Source organism: Palaemon carinicauda, chromosome 38 (assembly GCF_036898095.1).
Source record: "Palaemon carinicauda isolate YSFRI2023 chromosome 38, ASM3689809v2, whole genome shotgun sequence".
Lineage (NCBI taxonomy): Eukaryota > Metazoa > Arthropoda > Malacostraca > Decapoda > Palaemonidae > Palaemon > Palaemon carinicauda.
Window position 1 is genome coordinate 66,450,594 of NC_090762.1, and position 21,630 is coordinate 66,472,223.

General features: G+C 39.6%; 1 protein-coding gene across 1 annotated transcript in view; it reads left to right on the forward strand.

The window, feature by feature from the left end:
* LOC137630696 (gamma-tubulin complex component 2-like) overlaps nt 1-21,630 on the forward strand; it is a 250,855-nt gene that overhangs the window by 110,772 nt on the left and 118,453 nt on the right. The window contains 2 exon segments of the mRNA XM_068362328.1: nt 11,933-12,109; nt 17,711-17,882. Coding sequence (XP_068218429.1) covers nt 11,933-12,109; nt 17,711-17,882 — 349 coding nt within the window.

A 21,630-nucleotide genomic window follows, 5' to 3' on the forward strand; every position in this document is an offset into this window, starting at 1 on the left:
CTTCATCATTGGCCTTTCCACACTTTGCACTTCTTCCAGCACCTCTCTCTCATTTTCAGTATTCAGTACTTATTCAAAATATTCTCTCCATCTCCTTATAATGTCTTCATCCTAGTTTAGTATATTTCCTTCTCTATCCTTGATAGCTCTCAGCTGCCCCAAATCCTGTCCTTGCTTTTCCTCAAGTTTGAAATCTTAGATATCCTTTTCTCCTCCCCTTGTTCCTAGCCTTTCATCCAATTTCTCTAACGCTCTTCCAATAGCCATACCAACTTTCCTCCTAGAATAACTTTCCCCTTCTCTGTACCGTTCCTCTGCACCCTATGGTTGCCTTACTTTTTAGTCCTTAAATGCCTGCGATTCTCTTTCAACAGACTTTATTTTACTTCTCTGTCCTACCACCACTTTTCTTCTTTCAACACACCATATGTGCTGCCTCTACCCACTAATTTCTCTGTTTTCCCTACACATTTCTTTCATACCCACCCAGATATTTTCTACTCTTTCCCTTTCCACTCTCTAAGTTCAAACTTTCCAGTCATCTCTCTTACATCCCTCTTGAATTGCTCACCCCCTTCTTTCTCTTCTTTGGTTTTCTACCTCTCAATTTAAAATCCATTACTACCAGTCTATGTTGTTTAATACATGTTTCTCCCAAAATCACTTTACAGTTCATCACATTGCTTTTGTCAACTTCTCTAACCAGGATGTAATCTATTTTTCTTTCCTTTCCTCCACTTTCATGGGTTATCAGGTGTTTATGCAACTTCTGGAACCATGTGTTCATACATGCCAATTCAAAACTCTGAGCCAGCTCTAATATATACGCCCGTCTTTATTTCTAATTCTAAACCCAAGGACTCTTCATGTACCTCCTCATATCCATCCCATCCATCCCTTCTCTTCCCCACCCTACCATTCATGCCTGTTCTTATGATTAGCTTCTCTTTCACTGCTCTAATTGCTAATCACCAGTATCGATGGCCAGGTGATCAGCCTGTGCAGTGCCAATTACCTGTGCTTACAGACCCATGACCAAAGGTCTTAGGTCTTCCATACCCATGGTCCCATGGTCAAAAGTATTTTATATCCATGGCCAAGGGTCACCAGTATTCACAGCCCCATGGCCGAGTGGTCTGTCAAGTGGAGGCCTGATCACCTGGCCAACAACCCAGATCACATACCATCAGTTGGTTGATTCCACATCACAGCTGGTGACCCATGGGGCGATGGATTATAATGCAGGGCCATTGGCCTGTTGAGCCAGAGGTGATCGCTTAGGTACGTGGCTTATCGGGTGGTGCTGACAGCCTGGGTGCTTTCCCTCACCATACCAGGAAAATGGAGTACTGCTTTGTTCTCTCTTCATTTATGAGGTACTTTGGTACCTTTGAAAGAGGAAATACCAGTGTTTGTACTAGTGCTGCGTGCTATGAATTAAACCGAGCGGGGCACATCCCTTCACCAGAGGGAGAGTACCCTGTACCTCTCTTTCTAGACAGAATGAGACTGATCATCAACTAATTCATCGTCTACCTCCCAATTATATGTTCCCGGATCTGTTAGTATTTTAGGAAGAGACAACAAACCAGAATGGGTTGATGAGCTTATAGTCTGATAGCCAGTCACGGTAGCATCTTTTGGGCACAGAGACAATAGTTGCTCTAAGGATAGGATAGGATAGGTGCTGGACTCCTTGATTACCTCTCAGGAGTGGATGATGAGGTAGTGGGGAAGGTAATGTAGTGTGTTGTACTTCTTCATCCACTGTGCAGTATCCCTCAAGGCAGACTGCAGTCAAGCCTTTTGGAATGACCGTGCCATTTGGTTCGAGTTTGAGGAAAAACCTGTACCTATCCAGATTCCAGCAATGACCACCAGGAGCTTTTTCCTCAAGAAGGGGTTGGACCCTGCTCCACCCATTTTTAGCCCTCCCAGGTTCACTTCAAGAGGGGTTTTAGGAGGAAGAAGGAAGAGAGCGATGCAAAAGTTGTTCCCTGCTCTCAGTAGAGGGATTGCTTACCTTACATATTCTCTCCCTTTTCCATCTAAACCCTTAACCTACCTACCTGCCAGGTTACATCTCTGGACATGTGATGAAGGTGGAATGATCTTGGATTTTTGCAATGGAACTCTTGTATGGCCTCCAGTCAGCTCTTCAGAGGGATAGAACACGAGTGCGTACTCCTCTCTGCTGTACCAGTACCAGAGAGGAAGGCTATATTCATTTGATGACTTGAGGGATGTGTAGTGCATGTAGATCATCAGTCATTCTGAAAGAGCCTCTTTCATTCCTCCTTATAGTAATCAAGTTTTCATATTAGTGTACATCAGAGTTTTAATCTTGAGCCTCTTGGGATGACTTCTTGCTGGTTTATCCAAGATGAGATCAAGACAGTCTGAGGAATGTGATTGAGGAGAGGCTGATCTCATGACTAAGCAGATGACAAATATCTGTGAATACTTTCTGAATGGGGATTTTTTTTCTTGTACTGTATTGTACTGTATTCGTATCAACAAACTTGAAGAGGTAACTTATCTGTTCCTGATCAGCAAGGAAGAATTGTTGACATATGGAGAAGAGTGAGTTGGTTCTATCTTCTTCCTCCTATACCAACTCTTCCTTCCCACTCTTTCCCCCCTCTATTCTCTTCTTCTAACACTTCTAAGAAGGAAGAAGTTGTATTAGTTGTGTTGGAGGCCTTTCACAAAAAGCTCCTTCTGGACTTATACCGTATGCTTTACTCTGGGAGGGAGTGACAGATTACACCCGATTACCGTTACCTTGGAGTTCAGTCGGGGATCCGTAGGCCAGGTGAGGGTGAGTATTGCTCCTACCTTCGTCATAGTTGGGGGAATGTGCTGGCCTTTGGGAAGCTGCCCTCTCATTTATGGAGAGAGTATTTGGTCTCATCTTTCAATCAATACTTTTGGGCTTGGTCAAACTGTTGTGAGCCCGATATAATGGTTTTCTTCTTGGATTAGATGTAGGTGACACCCATCACTGGTGTCAAAGGCCAGTTGGAGGTAAAAAACTTTGCACCACTTCCTGATTCCTGCCATGAATAAGAAAATTGTTAGGAGTAAGTAACCGAGATCTCTTACAGACTGATTTCTTTGGGGACCCTGAAGTGAAGTGTGAGCCCCGTGTGACAGCTACCATTATGGCACCATTTGTTGATGAGCAGTCAATCATGCACCAATCACCAGCACCGTTGGTCAAGTAAGGGTAAGGTATATACTGCCCTTAAAATCAACCTCCTCCTTTGAGAGGGAAGGATGGAGCTCACCCAGTGGCAGTATCCTCGAGTCTCGGTCAGCTGTACCTTGAGCCCAATATGACAGATGGTTTTGACATATTGACAGTAGGTAACGGTTCCTCTATGGGTTGAATACCTGTGCTTGCAGATAGAATGAAATGTGTCTCATCCACTACCCTGAGGACTTCCATGGGATACTTGGGTGGCCCCAAGTCAAGTGATGTTTCCTTCTGCTAACTGTCAGACAGGTCCTGAGGGAGAGACACGCTATGATGGGGGTCATAGGGAACATGTTTCTCCAACCAGAGCACATTTCAGTAGATCAAAGACTTCTCTTTGGCCTCTGCTGAGGAAGCTCATGGTAGAATATGGATCCTGTCTCCTTGTGGGACTTAGGGCCTGGGGTAAGATGGTTCCTGTCTTCAGGGCATTAGTGCACATGCCTATTGCTAACCTGAGGATGGCATTTTACGGATTGATCTATCAATACTGCCTTTCTTGATTAGATCAGCTAGAGAGTAGGAGAGTTTCAGGCTCTTCTTGGTGTCAAACATTTGAAAGCTTCGAGTTTTGTCACCTTCGTTATCTCACAGACCTTGCAACAAATACCCAGTACTAGTCGAGCTTAAACATTAGTTCAGGATCCTCCCAATTCTATCCGTCTGCGTAAGTAGGCAAAAAGCTACCTGATGTCATATTAGGGCTCTGTAATGCTACATGAAGAGGACTCTACACCTCATGTGTGATTCGTTGCAGCCTTCTCATTGACCCTAGTAGGATAAATAAAGGAATTGTCCTTTTAGCTTGATGAGGTTGCTTACTTGCAGATGGGACTGTGGTCATTATGTATCTTTGGCACCTCAAGAAAGAACTCACAAACCTAGCTCTATTAGTAGCCTTCCAGTTTACCTGTCTGGGTATTTGGAGCTGAAGGTGTTGGTGCCTCGCTGTACCTTATGGATGTTGCCCACTGGACATTGGATCCCATTCCTTGGGTCCTGACCCTCCCAAGGTAACATGTTTGACATAAGTCGAGGAGAGGTAAAAAGACTGGCTCTTCTAACTCTATCGTCTCCTCCAAAGGGGACGCAACAGCTGCAGTTATTACACGCTGGTTGCATGACTGATGGTATTCGTACGACTGGTGCTATTTAGTTACACGACAGAGCACCTTTCTTGAATACAACTTCTGCCAAGAAGCAAGTTCTCCATTGCCTAGTAAAGGGGAGGATGGGTTGCAGTCTCACCAAACATTTGATATAATTGATATGAAACTGCCAAAGGTATTTTCCTGTTAATATGATTTCTGTGTTTTAGTACTGGCTTCTTGTTGAAAGGATTTTGGAGTCACTTTATTTGCTCCCATACGACAGCAGGGAGAATGACTTGTTTAGGGAAGAAAAGAACTTTACAATTTGTGTTGGGGGGACACCCTTCCACCAGTGAGTAAGTCTTCTTATTTTAAAGGATTAAATGTTTGAAAGTGCTAAGGAACAAAAAAAAAAAGCTTCAAAAGTAATTTGTATTTTTCCTACCTATACAACCTTAATCTTTTAAAAAGAATTGTTCACCTCATCTACCCTGATGAGTCCTACCCACCACCTGTCATTAATCAACTACATACAGTAGGGTCCCGAATTAAGCGTGTTCAAATTACACGATTCCCCTTTTCCGCGATCGCTATTTTTCAAAAATAAATTTTCTGTATCGGCGAGGCTGTTCAAAGTTCGCGAGTCAAGCACTACAAAATGTATCAAATCTATTGTCTTTTTAAGTATATTGGTAGCCCTAAATACGGTGATTTATAATAAATGTTACAAAACAATATTAACATTACATTTCATTAACATAATTTCATAATGAATAGCCTATTTAAGGATAAAATTCCACATCAACAATGAAATCAACTGTTAACTGTGCGAGTCCAGCTGACAAAATGTAAACAGAAATGTGGTTACGTTCTCGGTAATCTTTATCTTTCTCCATCCTTACGATAATTGTAATGGTAGTGTTAATGATGGTATATTAAAGCATTATTTTTGTTTAGTACAGTATATTTAAAAGCCTTATTTTTCCCTCTGGGCGTTCAAGGTTTTCACGAGTAGACTGGGTTCGTTTATCGTCAGTGAATAGCCTAAACTTCGGTATCGAGTCGTCAATATCTTGTCATATTTTAAACAGTATACATTTTATTTGCAAACATTGGTTTTGTAGAGTAGACGGTAAAATAAAATCGAGAGAGAGAGAGAGAGAGAGAGAGAGATTTGATGGCAGAAATCTCTCTCTCTCTCTCTCTCTCTCTCTCTCTCTCTCTCTCTCTCTCTCTCTCTCTCTCTCTCTCCGTAAGAAATAAAACCATAGTTCACATAAGGCAACTTGAGTTTAAGAATGAAATTAACATGAATATTGTTAGTTGTGGCGATCAATTCCTCGCTTCAGGGGGTACACGAAACAAAAACACGACATTCAATTACAACAGCTGATTCTCTCTCTCTCTCTCTCTCTCTCTCTCTCTCTCTCTCTCTATCTCTCTCTCTCTCTCTCTCTCTCTCTCTCTCTCTCTCTCTCTCTCGTTATACAATACTTACAAATAGATGAAGAAACCAAAATCGGTTTTCTTGAAGTGTCAATTAAATACAAAACGAAAAAATTATACCGTGTATACATCCATTTCAATCATAGCTTAAAAAACGGTAACCGATTTCGTCCGCAAACCACTATTTTTTAGAAAACACCATTCTATTCCAGAAAATTTTTACTCTTTAAATGTCAATTGCGCTATAATAAAACATGTACTTATGTTGTTAAATTTCGGGTGTGTTTTAAAAATCGAGTATTGCTAACTTATTTTTGTTTTACTTTTGGCTGTGATCACATCAGCTGATGTCTAGCTTCCGCGCGAATACAATAACAAAGAATTGTTTACACTATTTCTTAACTTATTCAAACCATCTATACAGTTAATATTACATAAACACCAATGTGTTATAACCTATCATATTTATTGTTTAGTACTTTAAAACCATCTCTCTCTCTCTCTCTCTCTCTCTCTCTCTCTCTCTCTCTCTCTCTCTCTCTCTCTCTCTCTCTCTCTCTCTCGAACGTTATAGCGGTAACCTAATTGTTCGGTGACTTTAAAAATAGGCCTAGTAATTTCTTCTTTTACCTTTTTTGCATATGGATCCATAATTGAGGTGGGTACAAGTTGACTTATAACTGAAGTTAGGAAAAGTATTTTGGATATGGAAAGGACAATTATCTTTCGTAACAGTTTAGAATTATCGTAAGTTATCACTCTGTCATTAGCGGTAGTTTGCTATTGTGGATTAAACGCATAAGGAAAAAAAAATTTCCAGCTTTGCTACGAATTTAGGAATTTATATGGATACGGTAAGTAAAATATTTGTAATAACATAATGTTTACTAAATGTTTGTAATATCATTAGTTATGACTTACATCATGTGTGTTTAATGCATTCGTTTGTTTATTATGATCGAAGATGGAGCGTAAACAAATGGAAGGTTTCCGTTTCAGGCGGCATCATAAAGAAAAACATTTCATAAATGGCATTCATTTCATTTATTTGAAAGTTCTAATAAAAAAATAATTAGAACATTGGTAATAACAAATTCAACATATAATCTATACTTGGTAAAATTGCTGTCAATTCAAAAACACAGATGTATAAATGCGTCTGTTTCTTCGTTGTGATCAGAGATAAACGTAAACAAAACATTGGTTGTCGTTTTCTATTGTGCTTTTTAGCGTGTTTAGGAAACGCATGATATAAAATCGCCTTTATTTTGATAATTCTGGATTTTCAATCATACAACAAGCTAGTCTATAGAGTGATGGTTTTGCTATTCACCAGTTGTATTATACAATAGATATGACAAACATTAAAATTTATCTGTATTTTGGGTTGTGTTATAACGGGAAATATATGGTGTTTACACCTATCCTGGTTGTAATTTTAACCATTTTTCAAGTTATTAGAACTTTAAAGTATATTAAATGTTTTATTTATTTACAAAAACAATTTGATATTATAAAGAAATACAGTATAGTACAAAGAAAGTATTGGAAATGGGTAGTAAACACATTTGAATAGGCAAATTGCTGGTTGCCATGGCCGCAATGGAATTATTTCTGTTAGTTGTGTGTTTCGAAATTCGCGATTTTCCATTTACACGATGTCATTAATCGACCAAATTCTCGCATAATTCGGGACCCTACTGTAGCTGACAATTTAATGACCATTCCATCCTTGCTGAAAGCACATCTTTATTTTTAAAAAATCAACTTTGTATTATTATTATTTTTATTATTATTATTATTATTACTAGCTAAGCTACAACCCTAGTTGGAAAAGCAAGATGCTAGAAACCCAAGGGCTCCAAAAGGGAAAAATAGCCCAGTGAGGGAAGGAAGTAAGGAAACAAATAAACGATGTAAGAAGTAATGGAAAATTAAAGATAAAATATTTTAAAAGATTAACAACTTTAAAATGGATATTTGATTTATAATCTATAAAAGGGCTTAAGTAAGCCTGTTCAACATAAAAACATTTGCTGCGAGTTTGAACTTTTATAGTTCTAAGAATTCAACTACTGGATGAGGAAGATCATTCCACAGCTTGGTCATAGCTGGAATAAAACTTCTAGAGTACTGTGTAGTATTGAGCCCTATAATGGAGAAGGCCTGACTATTAGAATTAACTGTATACCTAGTATTACGAACAGGGTGGAACTCTCCGGGAAGATCTGAATGTAAAGGATGGTCAGAATTATAAAAAATCTTATGCAACATGCATAATGAACTAATTGAACGACGGTGCCAGAGATTAATATCTAGATCAGCAACTGAAGACCAGTCAGGCGAACAATACTCGAAGCAAGGTAAAATGAAAGAATTAATACACTTCTTCAGAATAGATTGATCACCAAAAATCTTGAAAGACTTTCTCAATAAGCTAATTTTTTTCAAAAGTAAATTTGCTGCCGAGAATCACACCTAAAATTTTAAGTCATACAAAATTTAAGAAACATTACAAATGCTGAGATCCAGATGTTGAGGAGCCACGGTCCTTTACCTTCTTAGAATCATACTTTCAGTTTTGTTAGGATTCAACTTCATACCCCATAATTAGCACCATGCACTAATTTCAGCTAGTTCTCTATTATGGGATTCAGCAACCCCAGATCTACATTCAGGATATGGAATTGATGTAAAGAGTAGCATCATCTGCATATGCAAAAAGCTTGTTTTCTAGGCCAAACCACATGTCATGTGTAAATAATATGAAAAGTAATGGGTCAAGAACACTACTCTGAGGAACACCAGATATCACATTCCTATATTCACTATGGTGCCCATCAACAACAAATCTTTGTGATCTATTACTTAATAATTCAATAATGATGCTAAGAAACGACCCACCCACTCCCAAATGTTTGAGTTTTAAAACAAGGGCATCAGGATTAACACGGTCAAAAGCAGCACTAAAATCAAGGCCAATTATACGAACTTCCTGACCACAATCAAGGGCTTTCTGTACAGCATTGGAGATTGTAAGAAGGGCATCACATGATCCAAGGCCTTTACGAAAACCAAATTGCAAACTAGGGAACAGATGATTACCTTCAGCAAACCTATTGAGACGTTTTGCCAACACGTTCAAAAATTTTAGATAATATGGAAGTAATGGAAATTGAGCGGTAATCAGTTGCACTGGAGGTACCAGAAACACATTTACATAGTGGAGTAACATTACCAATTCTCCAACAAGTACTAAATGCTCCTCTTCTTGCTAACTTGCGTAAAATAACAGATAACTTTGGAGCTAAGAAATCTGCAGGCTTTATAAAGAATAAAGGAAAAATACCATTTGGGTCTACACCTCCATAAGCATAAAGGTCCATCAAAAGAGCTTTAATTACACGAGATCAAAAAGCTAAAGTAGTTAGTTTAGCCACAGGAAAACAGGAATGAGAAAGTTTGAGTTTCTCATTACTCCGCTTGCTGTCAAACACATCTGCCAAAAGTGTTGCCTTTTCCTTGGGAAAGCGAGTGACAGAGGCATCTGGTTTAAGTAAAGGAGGAACTGTTGCATCTACACCAAAGAGAGCAGATTGAAGGATAATCCACCATTTATGCTCCTGGGTTGTACCAGAAAGGGTTTCTTTTATGGTTAAATTGTATTCTTTTTCAGTTGAAACATAAACTCTCTGAGCAAAAGCTCTAAGCTGGGTATAGTTATTCCAGGTCAAATCTGATCTGTTACCCTTCCAAAGATGTTAGGCATCCTGCTTCTCCAAATAAGCATGTCTACAATCATCATTGAACCATTGTTCTTCACTTGGTACCTTAGTACATGAGAAGGGATACGCCTATCAATTATGTTGACTAGATTCTCATTTATAGAGACTACAGGATCAACACTACTATACAAATGTGATCAATTCAAGCCCAAAAGATCATGCAAAATCCCATTCCAGTCTGCTCAAGATTTCATATAAATCTTACATGAGTAAGATACATCAGGGACAGGCTGCTCAGTCTTCACTACTAATGAAATCAAGGCATGATCAGATGTCCCAACCGGAAAACCAACCTTACTTGTTATAATGCTGGGGGAGTCTTTGTATACAAGGTCCAAGCAGTTACCCGACTTGTTAGTAGCTTCACTTATGATTTGCTCACAGCCTGAATCAGAGGCAAAGTCTAAAGCTCTTAAGCCATAGCGAACGGTAGGAGAAACAGAATTTAACAACTCCCTATGGTGAGCATTAAAATCACCAACAAAGACAAAAGAGGCCTTTCTATGATCTTGTATCTTAGCCATAATGGTAAGAAGAAAATAGAAGATAGAATCATCCATGTCTGGATTCCGGTAGATCGAACACAAATAGAAGTTGTTATGCCTGCCACAAACTTTTATTACCTGAATCTCATGACATCCACATTCATAGTAAGATTTATGAGAAGCAGGGTACTCGGTCCTAATATACACGCCATTCCCCTGGCCCTAGGGATTGCATTGCGTTTCAACATTATTGGCTTCTTAAAACCAGTTATAAGATGAGTGCCTCATATTAGAAACCAAAGTTTCTGAGCACAAAATAATATCATACTGTCTGGACGCAACTGTAAGGTTTTGAATATTTGCATGAAGACTACGAATATTGCAATACAGTAGACGACATTGACGAAGTCTAAGACGAAGTGGTCCCAGATTTTGCTCAACATCATACTTAACCACCAAATTAACAAGAGTGATAACAAAAACAATCTGTTTTAAGGAAATATAAATAAAATAATTGATGAAACCCTTAGACTATAGAAAAAAAGTTGGAAAAACTCGTCAACATGGAGGAGCTGATACACCATGCAAGGCTAAATATTCCCCAGGATAGCCACTTTAACTGAAGGGAGGACATTAAGGAAGGTTTTGAGAAGAAATAGAATCAGATAAGGAATAGATAACCTCTTGATAAACCACCAGGCATCGATGGCCCTTCTATTAATCCTCCCCAACACACTATTTAGAAAAAAACAAGAGGAAGAAACAAAAATCAGATAGTGTGCTTGTGTGTACCCTCAAGCAAGAGAACTCTAACCCAAGACAGTGGAAGACCATGGTACAGAGGCTATGGCTCACCCAAGACTAGAGAACAATGGTTTGATTTTGGAGTGTCCTTCTCCTGGAAGAGCTGCTTACCATAGCTAAAGAGTCTCCTCTACTCTTACCAAGAGGAAAGTAGCCACTGAACTATCACAGTACAATAATTAGCCCCTTGAGCGAAGAAGTGTGGTAATTTCAGTTTTGTCAGGTGCATGAGGAAAGACGAGAATGTGTAAAGAATAGGCCAGACTATTCAGTGTATGTGTAGGCAAAGAAAAAAGAGCCGTAACTAGAGAGAGGGATCCAATGCATTACTGTCTGGGCAGTCAAAGAATCCAGTAACACTCTAGCGGGTGACTGGTGCCCTGGCCAACCTACTACCTATAGTTATGAAAAATATAAATGACTTTTTATTTTTAACTTATTGCCCCAACTTAGAGCTCTAGAGTAATAAAATCATGAAATAAATGATGATTAGATGAGAAAAGAATTTTTTTTTAAATAAATGCTCAGAAATGATAAAACAAAGTTGTGAACTGCACTGCAGACTCACAAAAAGTGAATAAAGTAATTGAGGGATACCAGTAAGTTTGTTTTTAAACACCATAACAAATAAACTGTTGAACCTGGTGAATACTGTGGATGCAAACATAGGCAAGTACAGTACAGTATTTAATTGATGAGGTTACTATGAAAAATTTATGTAATTTATTACCTAGTTATTTTTACTAGATAAATAAGAAAAATGTGGTTTTAGCTAACCAAGTTTGTCATTTGACTTCATTTTTTTCTATTTGTAACAATGTGATAAAGTAAATTTATTGAGCCTCAAATTGGCACTAGCATTATACAGTATCATAGAAAGTCAATTTAATGTATGTAAAGGAAAATATTGCTAAGCACGTAAGTGGTCAGCAGAAGTTTTGTGCTATGCGTACAAGTTTTTCTGCAGCTTGGAAATTTCAAAGGTTTAAGTGAAAATTATAAGTATTTAGTAGTATTGTAAAATAAAACTGTGCACTCATGCATTTTGCTTTTCTTCTTTAGTCAGGTGCTCATGGAGGGGGTGTGCTTAGCCTTCTTCATGACCGTACCATCAGCCTCACTGGATGTGCATATAGGCAAGATGTCATGATATTTCTCACTCAGGCTACCGCTGAGCCATTTATGGATATGCTTTCTAAATGGTTATACCGAGGTACTATTAAGGACCCATATCATGAGGTAAGTAGTTCAAAACTAGGTATTCATTACTGTAGTTTCATCTTATATTTCATTTGGCATTCAAATTACTTTATGCACATTACCTCCTATGATGTATCAAATTGTTGCAGTGAAGACACTCTTACTCACTTTTTTTATGAGACTGGAGCATTTAACCCAAGTTTATTATTTCTCAAGGTAATATGGTGCCATAATACCTTAGAAAATATACAACTGAGAATTGCTTTTTTATGTTCATGGAATGAAATCAATACTATGGCAATTAGATTTAACTCCCTAATCTTTAAATAATTTAAGTTGACCTATGCATCCTTTCGTTTATACTGTACCTCAAGTAAAGTTTGCTGTGTGATCAGTCCTTTATTTTTCATGCTTATCTCTATTTTTGTAAGGAGCTAATTTGACAGATTGGTTTTGTTTTTGTCTTTTCATTATTGGCGATAATTACGGCAATTGTTTAATGATTCATAGCTATGTACTGTATATGAGTAATACTGTAGAAAGATTGGATATACATCATATTTGTACTCCAGGATGTCTTTTGATATTATTCCTTTAGCGCGGTGTTTGAATGAGTGAAAACCAAATATTTTACTTATAATCCTTTAAAAGGCTATTCTCTAAGGTGTAAGTACTGTAATATTAAAGGGTTTTGAAACGTACCTATGATATAGACACAATTATTTTGGTTTTTTGCTTTCCACCAATTCATTTTCTTGAATATGAGGCTGAAATTCAGTTATTTGATTTCTGCATCTCCAATAAAGCCAATGTCGAGAAAACCCTATCACTAAAACATAGCATCACAGAAAATACAGCTTTTGGTGTACTCTTATTCTTCGGTAGCTCAAAACATGGGCAACATTATGAAAATTGAACATAACATATTGAATTCGAACGGGGCTTAAATATGTTTCTGCTCATCACTGAAGACCCTCAGTGCGACATCAGGAGCAGGAGCGCAATTGCCAAACTTATGGGAACCACATATCTTTATGTCAAACATTCAATAATCACATATAATCCAATGTGAAATAAGATATATGGTATGTAGGTAAAGCTTATAGTTTTATCATAATTTCTTGGTTATTGTAATGTCAGGATTTCATTAGCAAGTATATTAATCACAGCAATTATAGAGTTCATAAAATTTTGGCATAAATAAGTCTGCTTTATGTACTGAATGTCATATCACTGTGCTTATGGTGCTATACTATTATTTTGATGAATCTTACCTCTAGGTCAGTGCTTATACCTACAAAGCACTAGCTTGCAATGTTTAACAAAAGAAAAAATTCTTCACATTCCCTTTCCTCCGGGGATAACACTTGTGGGACCAAAATCCAGGGGAGTAGCCTCTGAATATAAGTCACACAGTCCCACTCCCACCGCTTTGTCCTCACAATTTATATGTTGTGACAGTAACTCAATGGCTTTATAAACTTTTCTTTGTAATTTGAGTGTTAAATGTCTGAAAATGCCAGGAAGGGTAAAGGGTTTTTCTTCCAGTCCTGTATTTTTGTCTTTTCGGGTGATGAAAAAAGTCCCTTGGTGGGTGCACAGTTTTCAGTATTTACTGTCCCCTTAATGTCATGCTATTTTACTGGTTTGGAGCATAATCACACCCCATAATTTTGGCAATTGTGCTCATGCTCCTGATGTCACACTGAGGGTCTTCAGTGATGAACAGAAATATTTTTAAGCCCCGTTCGAATTCAATACGTTATGTTCAATTTTCATAATGTTGCGCATGTTTTGAGCTACCAAAGAATAAGTGTATACCAAAAGCTGTATTTTCTGTGATGCCTTTTTTTTAGTGATAGGGTTTTCTCAAGATTAGCTTTATTGGAGATGCAGAAATCAAATAATTGAATTTCAGCCTTATATTCTATATAGGTTCAATTTTAATGTATTTTTATTTTATTGTGAATAAATAATGAGTTTTATGCCTGTAATAGGTAGGAAATTAAACATTTTTTCAAGATTTGCTTTCTTAACCCTTTTTATTTGTTAGTTTTGATTGTGGGTTCTTACCATTCATTGTGATCCATGGAATAAAAAGAAAATGTTTTTCAGTAAATAGGTCTTCTATAAGTCATCCATCGTAAATACTGTATACCAATAACTTATACTGCACTGTGCTGTACTGTACAACAATAGTTCATTTCAATTCCCTTGATTATGAAATCTGATTATATCAGATGAAAGGATGGTGTTTTGCATATTTTGATTTAAGTGCTTCCTCACAAGCTTTGATATCTCAGTTTGATCCAGTTTCTTCAATTGAAAAACATTGACCTTTCCATAATCCTGATTTATACTTTTTCTGCCATGAAATATTAACCCGAATCCTTTAGGGAATGTGTTTTCAGCGGCAGCTGTTAAGCAACAGGTGGGAATGAGGGCAAGAGCCATCCCCCCCAACCTTCCCAAAGCTTTTTACTTATATTTTTGGCTACAGTGAGTACAGACATAATTTTATGCCCTTAATCAAACTTTGTTCCGTAACTGGAATACAAATCAACCGTAACTCGCTTTGCTTTTGGCTCGGATGGAGAACGGTTGTTACCACTCTTCCTCCTCACCAAATTTTGGACAGCCATTACTAATTACTTTTCTGCTTTCTCTTTTCACTTTGTGTGTGTGCCCTCCTTGCCGGTGATATGTACCTGTCCTGGTCCCGAGGGCCGTTCCTACGGAACATTTATGTCCGCTGATAACACCGATCCCTACCGATTGTGTCCGGCTTGTAGCGGGTAACGGTATGATTTTGATAAGTGTATCGAATGTCAGGAGTGGTCTGCGTCCTAGTGGGAAAGGTTTGGGCGACGACGGAAGAAGTCTAAAAGGGATTCTTCTCCTTTGGGGTCTTCCTCGATACAGAAGAAACCCAAAGCTGATGCTTCCACCCCTGACCTTCCTCCAAAGCTGCTTCTCAACCAGTTTCCTTAGGGGAACCGTCAAGAGTAGTGCAGGTCCTTTAACTCCTGGACAACCTCAGTCCTTGAGAGATGCTGTTGCTTCCCCTAGCGAAGCGGCCCCACCTCTCTCCCCAAGGGAGGTCTTGTCTCTTTCTTCCATTTTGCAGGTGTGGTTGTCTCTGGGATTGCCTGATCCGCCTTCCATGGAGATGTTAGTGCAGCTATTTCAGCGAGGTGCAGAGTTGTAGTGTTCGTCTTCTTCTGAGGTTGATCCTTTGGCCTTTTTGAGTGCGGATCTTGTGGTCCCCGAGGAGTCGCCTGCAGCCATGCCTGCTGACTTCGTTCCTGCCACATCCTCTGCTTCTTCCGCTGCGGAGGACTGTGTTCCCCCCCTCGCTGACCATCCTTTGAGGGCTGGAGGAAAGTCCAAGGCATGTCTCTCCTACGGGTGATCACCTCTCATTTGCGAGAGACCACCCATAGAGACTCCCCTGTGGAGGCTTGCCCTCACGGTCGTCGTTCTCGCTGAGCACTCCCACCCCTTCGCCTCAGATGTGCTTCTAATAGCTTGAAACCATCTGTAACTATTCTCGTGTCAGGATGATTTGTTGCCTTGTGCGGCTCTCTGGTGATTGACCTGTTTGCCACCTGGCAAAACGGGAAGCTTCCCGTGTTTTGCTCCCCTGTTCCAGACTCATGGACTTTGTTCGAAGATGCTTTCCAACACCCATGGCATCACCTGTGCACCTACACCTTTCCTCCATTCACCCAGATCCGCCTGCTGATCAACTAAATGTTAATTACAGTACGCCAGGATTCAGGATGACCCTGGTGGCCCCAGATGACCCCATTCCAAGTGGTTTCGTGATCTGTTAGCAATTCTTGTTGAGGTTCCTAGAGTACTACTCCAGTGGTCTACACTTCTTTGTCAGCAGCATCTTCAGAGGTACCACAAAATGTGAAGTCGCTGGAACTTCACAGTTGGAGACAATCCAGCATCTCTAGAACAAAAGGCTTTTTACTAGGCCCTGCACAGGCAATGTCTGGATACCCATAATGGTCCAATGTAGTTATATACAGGGAAAGTGGACCATCTTCTGAAACTTGTGTTTTAATAGGGCTGCTTAGGCTACTTGCCATTGCTCACCACCTGTTGTTAACTACCTCATTAATGAATTCAATTGCTGTTCCAGCTCTGCTGAAGACGTTTCCCTATTTTAAAGACTCCGGTTTGTATAGTAAAGAAAAATACAAATTACTTTGAATATTTTTTGTATTTGTGTCCCATTACGATTATAGAACTGTGTTTTTGGAATATATTTTTCTGAATACATTAACTTCAAAATGTTAGATAAATTCAGTGTACTTTGTATACTATTTACACTTTGAAAGGGGATTCAGGCAAACTTCAATGTGATATATGTTAATCTTTTCTTTACAGGCAAGCAACTGAGATACATGTACAGTATTTTTACTGGTGTTGGATAGGTAAATTTGGTGTTGGTAGCATGGAATTATTTTTAGGTTACAATATTGATGGGGCTGCTTATGTTAAAGCTATAAATCTTGTTCAGCATTCAAGTTAATATAAAGCTAGATTGGGTTTAGATTTTATTCGCCTACCGTTTATTTTTCATGTCCCCCATTGTCATGGAATTTGAGAGATGGGGATAGATACTCTAAAATCCATAGTCATTTTCATGAACAAAACTTTTATTACTTATAGGTGTGTTTTTGGCTCAAGTAAACATTCATTAGTCATGTTATGAAATATTATCTATATCCAATTACAAGTTTTATTCTGGGAAACGGATCTATTTTTCCGTGTCAGGGTGCCCTAATGACATTGCTTTGATATATGCATCACCCTTTGTATAGAGATGGTTATCAGTCTAATGAGATAAAATTTAGTATTAATGGTAGAAATTGGGTTTAATCTTTCTCTTGACTTGAACATTAGGTACTTTATTTTACTGGCAAATACTGTTGTCGTGATGTCTTACATAAGAATTTTTTATATTTAAAACCTGTATGTGACCTTTTCAACTCATCAATAATAGATTAAGTTTATTGGAAGTTTGGAGGAAAGTAAAGGTGAAAAATTTGGAGTGTATAGATAGGAGAATATAAATCAAATTGGGTGGAAGGCAAATGGTCAAAGGGATCCAGCTGGAGACTGAAGAGATACTGCAAAGTCCCTGTACAGGTAGTTAAAATTGCAGAGTGGTGCATGAGGTGGACTTTTTTTTTAGGACTTACCCTTGATGGATTGACCAGAGATCAAGTCCAATTGTTTTTAATTTTGACATGGAAATGAACAGTGAATCATAAAAAATACGGCCCTATGAAAGAAATTATGTTCTCTCAGAGAAATAGCATGGAGGTTAAAACTAAAGGCTTTTGTACACTGCATACAGTACATTAGAAAGAAATTATAAATTCCAAAATGATTCCCTAAGGTATGGTATGTGTGTATATGTGTATGTCTGCTCGTTATGTTTTTGACAAACTAAGAATATTAAGATCGTATCAATTGGTACATTAGAGATCATAAATCTTAGCTTGGGTTTTGCCTGTGCTACTTTTTTGTGGAAATTCTTACAATTTCATAGCATTTACCTATTGCCAAACTTTAATTGCTATTAGTGTAATTCTAATCATAGTCTGTAATTTCTTTCAGTTCATGGTAATGGATCGTGAAAGTGGGAATGAAAATATTGATGAGGCTATAACAGATGACTACTGGGAGAGACGCTACACCACAATTCATCAAAATATTCCAACCTTCTTGAAGACTTATGATAACATTATACTTCGCACGGGAAAATACCTCAATGTTATAAGACAGTCAGGTATGTCAGTGTATTTGTAGTGATAATTGACCTGCATTATGCTTTGATTCTCATATTTATGTTGTATTTGTCTTCAAGTTTTGGTGAATACCGATTAGATAAATGCATTAAATTATAGAATTATAGATCCACTATTGCCATGAAATGATTTGTTCCTTTTTATACAAACCCGTCATCCTTTAAAATTGGGAATTTCCTCAAGTGAACTGGAATACGCGTTGAATTCGTGAATGAGGTAATTAATGACAGGTGCTGATCGTGGCTGAGTAGCCATGCCCACTTTTCTGTCAAAATTCTTTGGCCAAGAGTGTAGATATACAGTTGGGTCTTATTAAAAACTGTTTAATCTATTTCTCTTTTACAGTTTAAATGGTTGTTTATTGGCTTCATCCTCATAGTTATAGAAGCAAATAAGGATATTCATAAATACTAGTGAAAGGTTGGGTGCTCTTATTGGTTTATGGTAAAACTACCCATAGATCTACACTGCGCTACTTATAGGGAATATAATTGCTCCCAGTCATCCTCAAATACTGAGTATAGATCGTGGCCTCCCATTTATTGGTAAGTCTTTGCTTTGAGAATGAAAATGACTGCATCCAAGATGATGCCGAAAAATCTCTATAGCACTTTTCTCTACCTATTAACATTGCGAGCTGATGAAGCATCTGTATATTCACTCTTGGCTTAGTCCCCATGGGGAATATGCATCAGTACCGGGGGAACTTTGATCTTTATTGGTGAGTTTTTCAGGGTTTGGTTGTGGCCTGGAAGCTCTCTGATTCTGAGTGCCATGCAGAACTCTGCCAACAAGTTTGACCTATGGGAGCTTCAGCTTTCCTTTAGGTCTGTCAAGTAGGCCATCACTGTCTTACTTTAGGAAGCTGGTAGAAAGGCAACTTTGCCTCTGATGTCCCTAGTGAACCTAGTGGTCACTACAAAGAAGCCAGTGAGTGGGAGGCCCAAGAAGGCTGAAAAGTCCAAGAATGCACCTCCTGTGATCACTCTTGTGTCAGTGACCCCAGTGCCATATAAGAATGGGCACAAAAAGATTTCTGCCCTAGTACAAGTGATGCCTCTTCCAGCGAATGCAGTGTGTAGAACACAACGTATTCACTAGGTGCATTGCTCCTGTGTACTTCATCCCTATGCCTGTCACCCCACCTTTTATGTCTGCCACCCATGTGCCTGCGACTCCATGGTCTGTGGGTGCTCCTGTAATCCCTGTGCCGGTAACCCAAAACTCTATGATGCCTTCTCAAAGGCCAGTGTCTATGTTGTCAGTAAGAGTGCCTATTGCTTCCTTTGGGACAGTAACCCCCAGTGTTGTGTTTCTTGTTAGAACAACCCCTCTGGCTATTCCTTGTGAGGGAGCATTGTCTTAGATGGTTTCTCAGAACTCTACTCCTCTGTTTGTAGAGTCTTTCCCATTATCCTACTCCTCCTCTTCCAACTCCTACTCATACTCTGCACTTCTTCCTCTTCAAAGTTTGATTCTGATACTTTTCTCTCTCTTGGGGATTTGAAGACGTCCACAAATGCCGATCACAAGAAGTCCCATAAGAATCTTGGCGTTATCACCTCTTTTTTTTAAATTGATGGATGGCTCCTAGCTAGCCTCCAGTCTTGTGGGGTATTGGTACCCAGGGCCAGTTATCAAAGCCTGAGTGATTGGCAGTGTTACTTTGGTAGCCAGACTGATAAGAGATATATGGGCGTGTGGTGGCCCATTCACTCTTTCTGTCTGCCATCTGTTGGAAGAGCTTGGGTGTCCTCCTTCATCTTTTCTACCTGGTTGGGGTGTGCTTCTCCCTTCTCTGTTGTGGGTTATTTGGTACTCTAAAAGAAGCTGGCATAGGGAAGGGTACTAGATACCTCTTTTTCTCTCTGCTTTGACTGATGTCAGAACTCATTCTCTTGCCGATAACCACAAGCCTGGCCTCTCTTCGGTCCCCAGTCACATTGTTAGTTCTGACCTTGGGATGGACCACTCATATTCTAAGTGGTGAGACAAATCTCCTTAGCAGCATTTTAAGCCCTTGACCCTCATGATTAGGAGTGTTTGAGATTATCTTGTTACAAAGGTACTGGAGTTTGGCTCATTACTATTGGAAGCAGAGAATCCAGACTCAGCGTGCACCTTTATAGAGGTTTTTGTACTCATTTGCAAGTGCGACGAACTGGGTGTGGTGACCAAGGCTTGAGCTTCAGGTAAAGCCTCAGTAATTGATCAGCCCATTGTTGACCCTAAAGAGTCAAGACCTCTGGAGCTGCTATAGACTTTGAGTCAGTGACTATGGAGGCTTTTGCTATGGCCACCATCTAACCAGTCTCTCGGGCTGACCATTGGTCAGGTGCAGAGACATGCTTCACAAAGACAAGGAGGTTGTCAGTTCTTGACTCCTTAGAGAAATACAGGAGGTTCTTGGCGTCTGGGGAAGGCAGTGACCTTTATGGCACATCAGTCAACAAATTAGTGGGCTAACTGGGTTATGAAAGGGAGGGACTTGCGGTCTCCCAATTCGTATAACAGGTTAGTCCAAAGGCAATGTTATGCTTTATGTCTATGTTAAAGATAGATCCTCATGCCCTTTGTCCTGTGTGCAGGGTTCACACTTGTACGCAGCAATTTTCCTGTAATGTGTGGAGGGAGTGGCCTCCCTCCCAGTGGCAGCAATTTAGAAAGTGGCGGAAAAAGAAGAAGGCAAAGAGGGATTCTTCGTCTTCAGGGTCATCCTCGAAGTCGAAGAAACCTCGCAGACTTTCTCTGGCAGCTCAATCCTGTCAGTGCGACTGCACGATCGGTCTCTTTTGGGGACTGCTTGGGTATGAGTGGAGGTGACTTGACTCTCAGACAACCTTGCTTATCAGAAGTCTATGTTGCTTCCCTCAGAGAAGCAGCACAGACTTCGACTATAGGGTAGTCTCTTTCTGCTGAGACAGTGCATCAGCTGTGGCCATCCTTGGGGCTCCTGGGTTCCCCTTGTAAGGAACAGCTTCTTGAGGTCCTTTGAAGGACATTGGGTGATGCCATAGCTGCCTCACCCAAGGTTTCTTACGATCCTTCTCGACAATCAGGTGGTCTGGTACTAAAGGAGTCTCTTGTCTCTTGCTAGAGTGCCCCCAATGCCTACTCTCGTTTGTTCTGCTTAGGCGAATGGACGTCAGTGGTCACAGATAGATACCCTTTGGAGAGTTGCTTCCAGATTTCAGACAACCCTCCCATTCGCGGGATGGGCGCCCTTCACTAGCTGTTGGGGGACCGTCATCCTGTTCAGGGAATGACCCTCCCTCCAGCAACAGGTATTTATCGTCCTTCCCGTCTGTGGGAGATACATCGTTCACCTGATTGGTTGCCCCCTTTTGGAAACGAGTAGGTGGTTCATCAGTATTAATCCTTTTTCCAGCTCTATGGAGTGTAGCTTTTCAGAGTTAGACAGCAGCTGTTTACAGCTTCTGCCCCCCGCCATCATGTCCTTGGGACACATCAATGTGCTTGCCGCTTTGAAAGGCCATGTTCCACCCTTAGGCAAAGGGTTTCTACCTCTTACGGGGTAGAGTCTGCTGTCTTGCCTGCCCGTTAGTCCACAGCACAACGTTCTCTTTCTCAGTGCACTCGTACAACCTTACGTGGAAGAGAGGAACGTGTCAAATTTTCTGCAGAGTGCGCTAACTGAGGAACTTGTTAATTCTGATCTTGTTGGTGAATTTTGCACATTGCTGTGCACCTTCCCAACTAGGGAGGTGA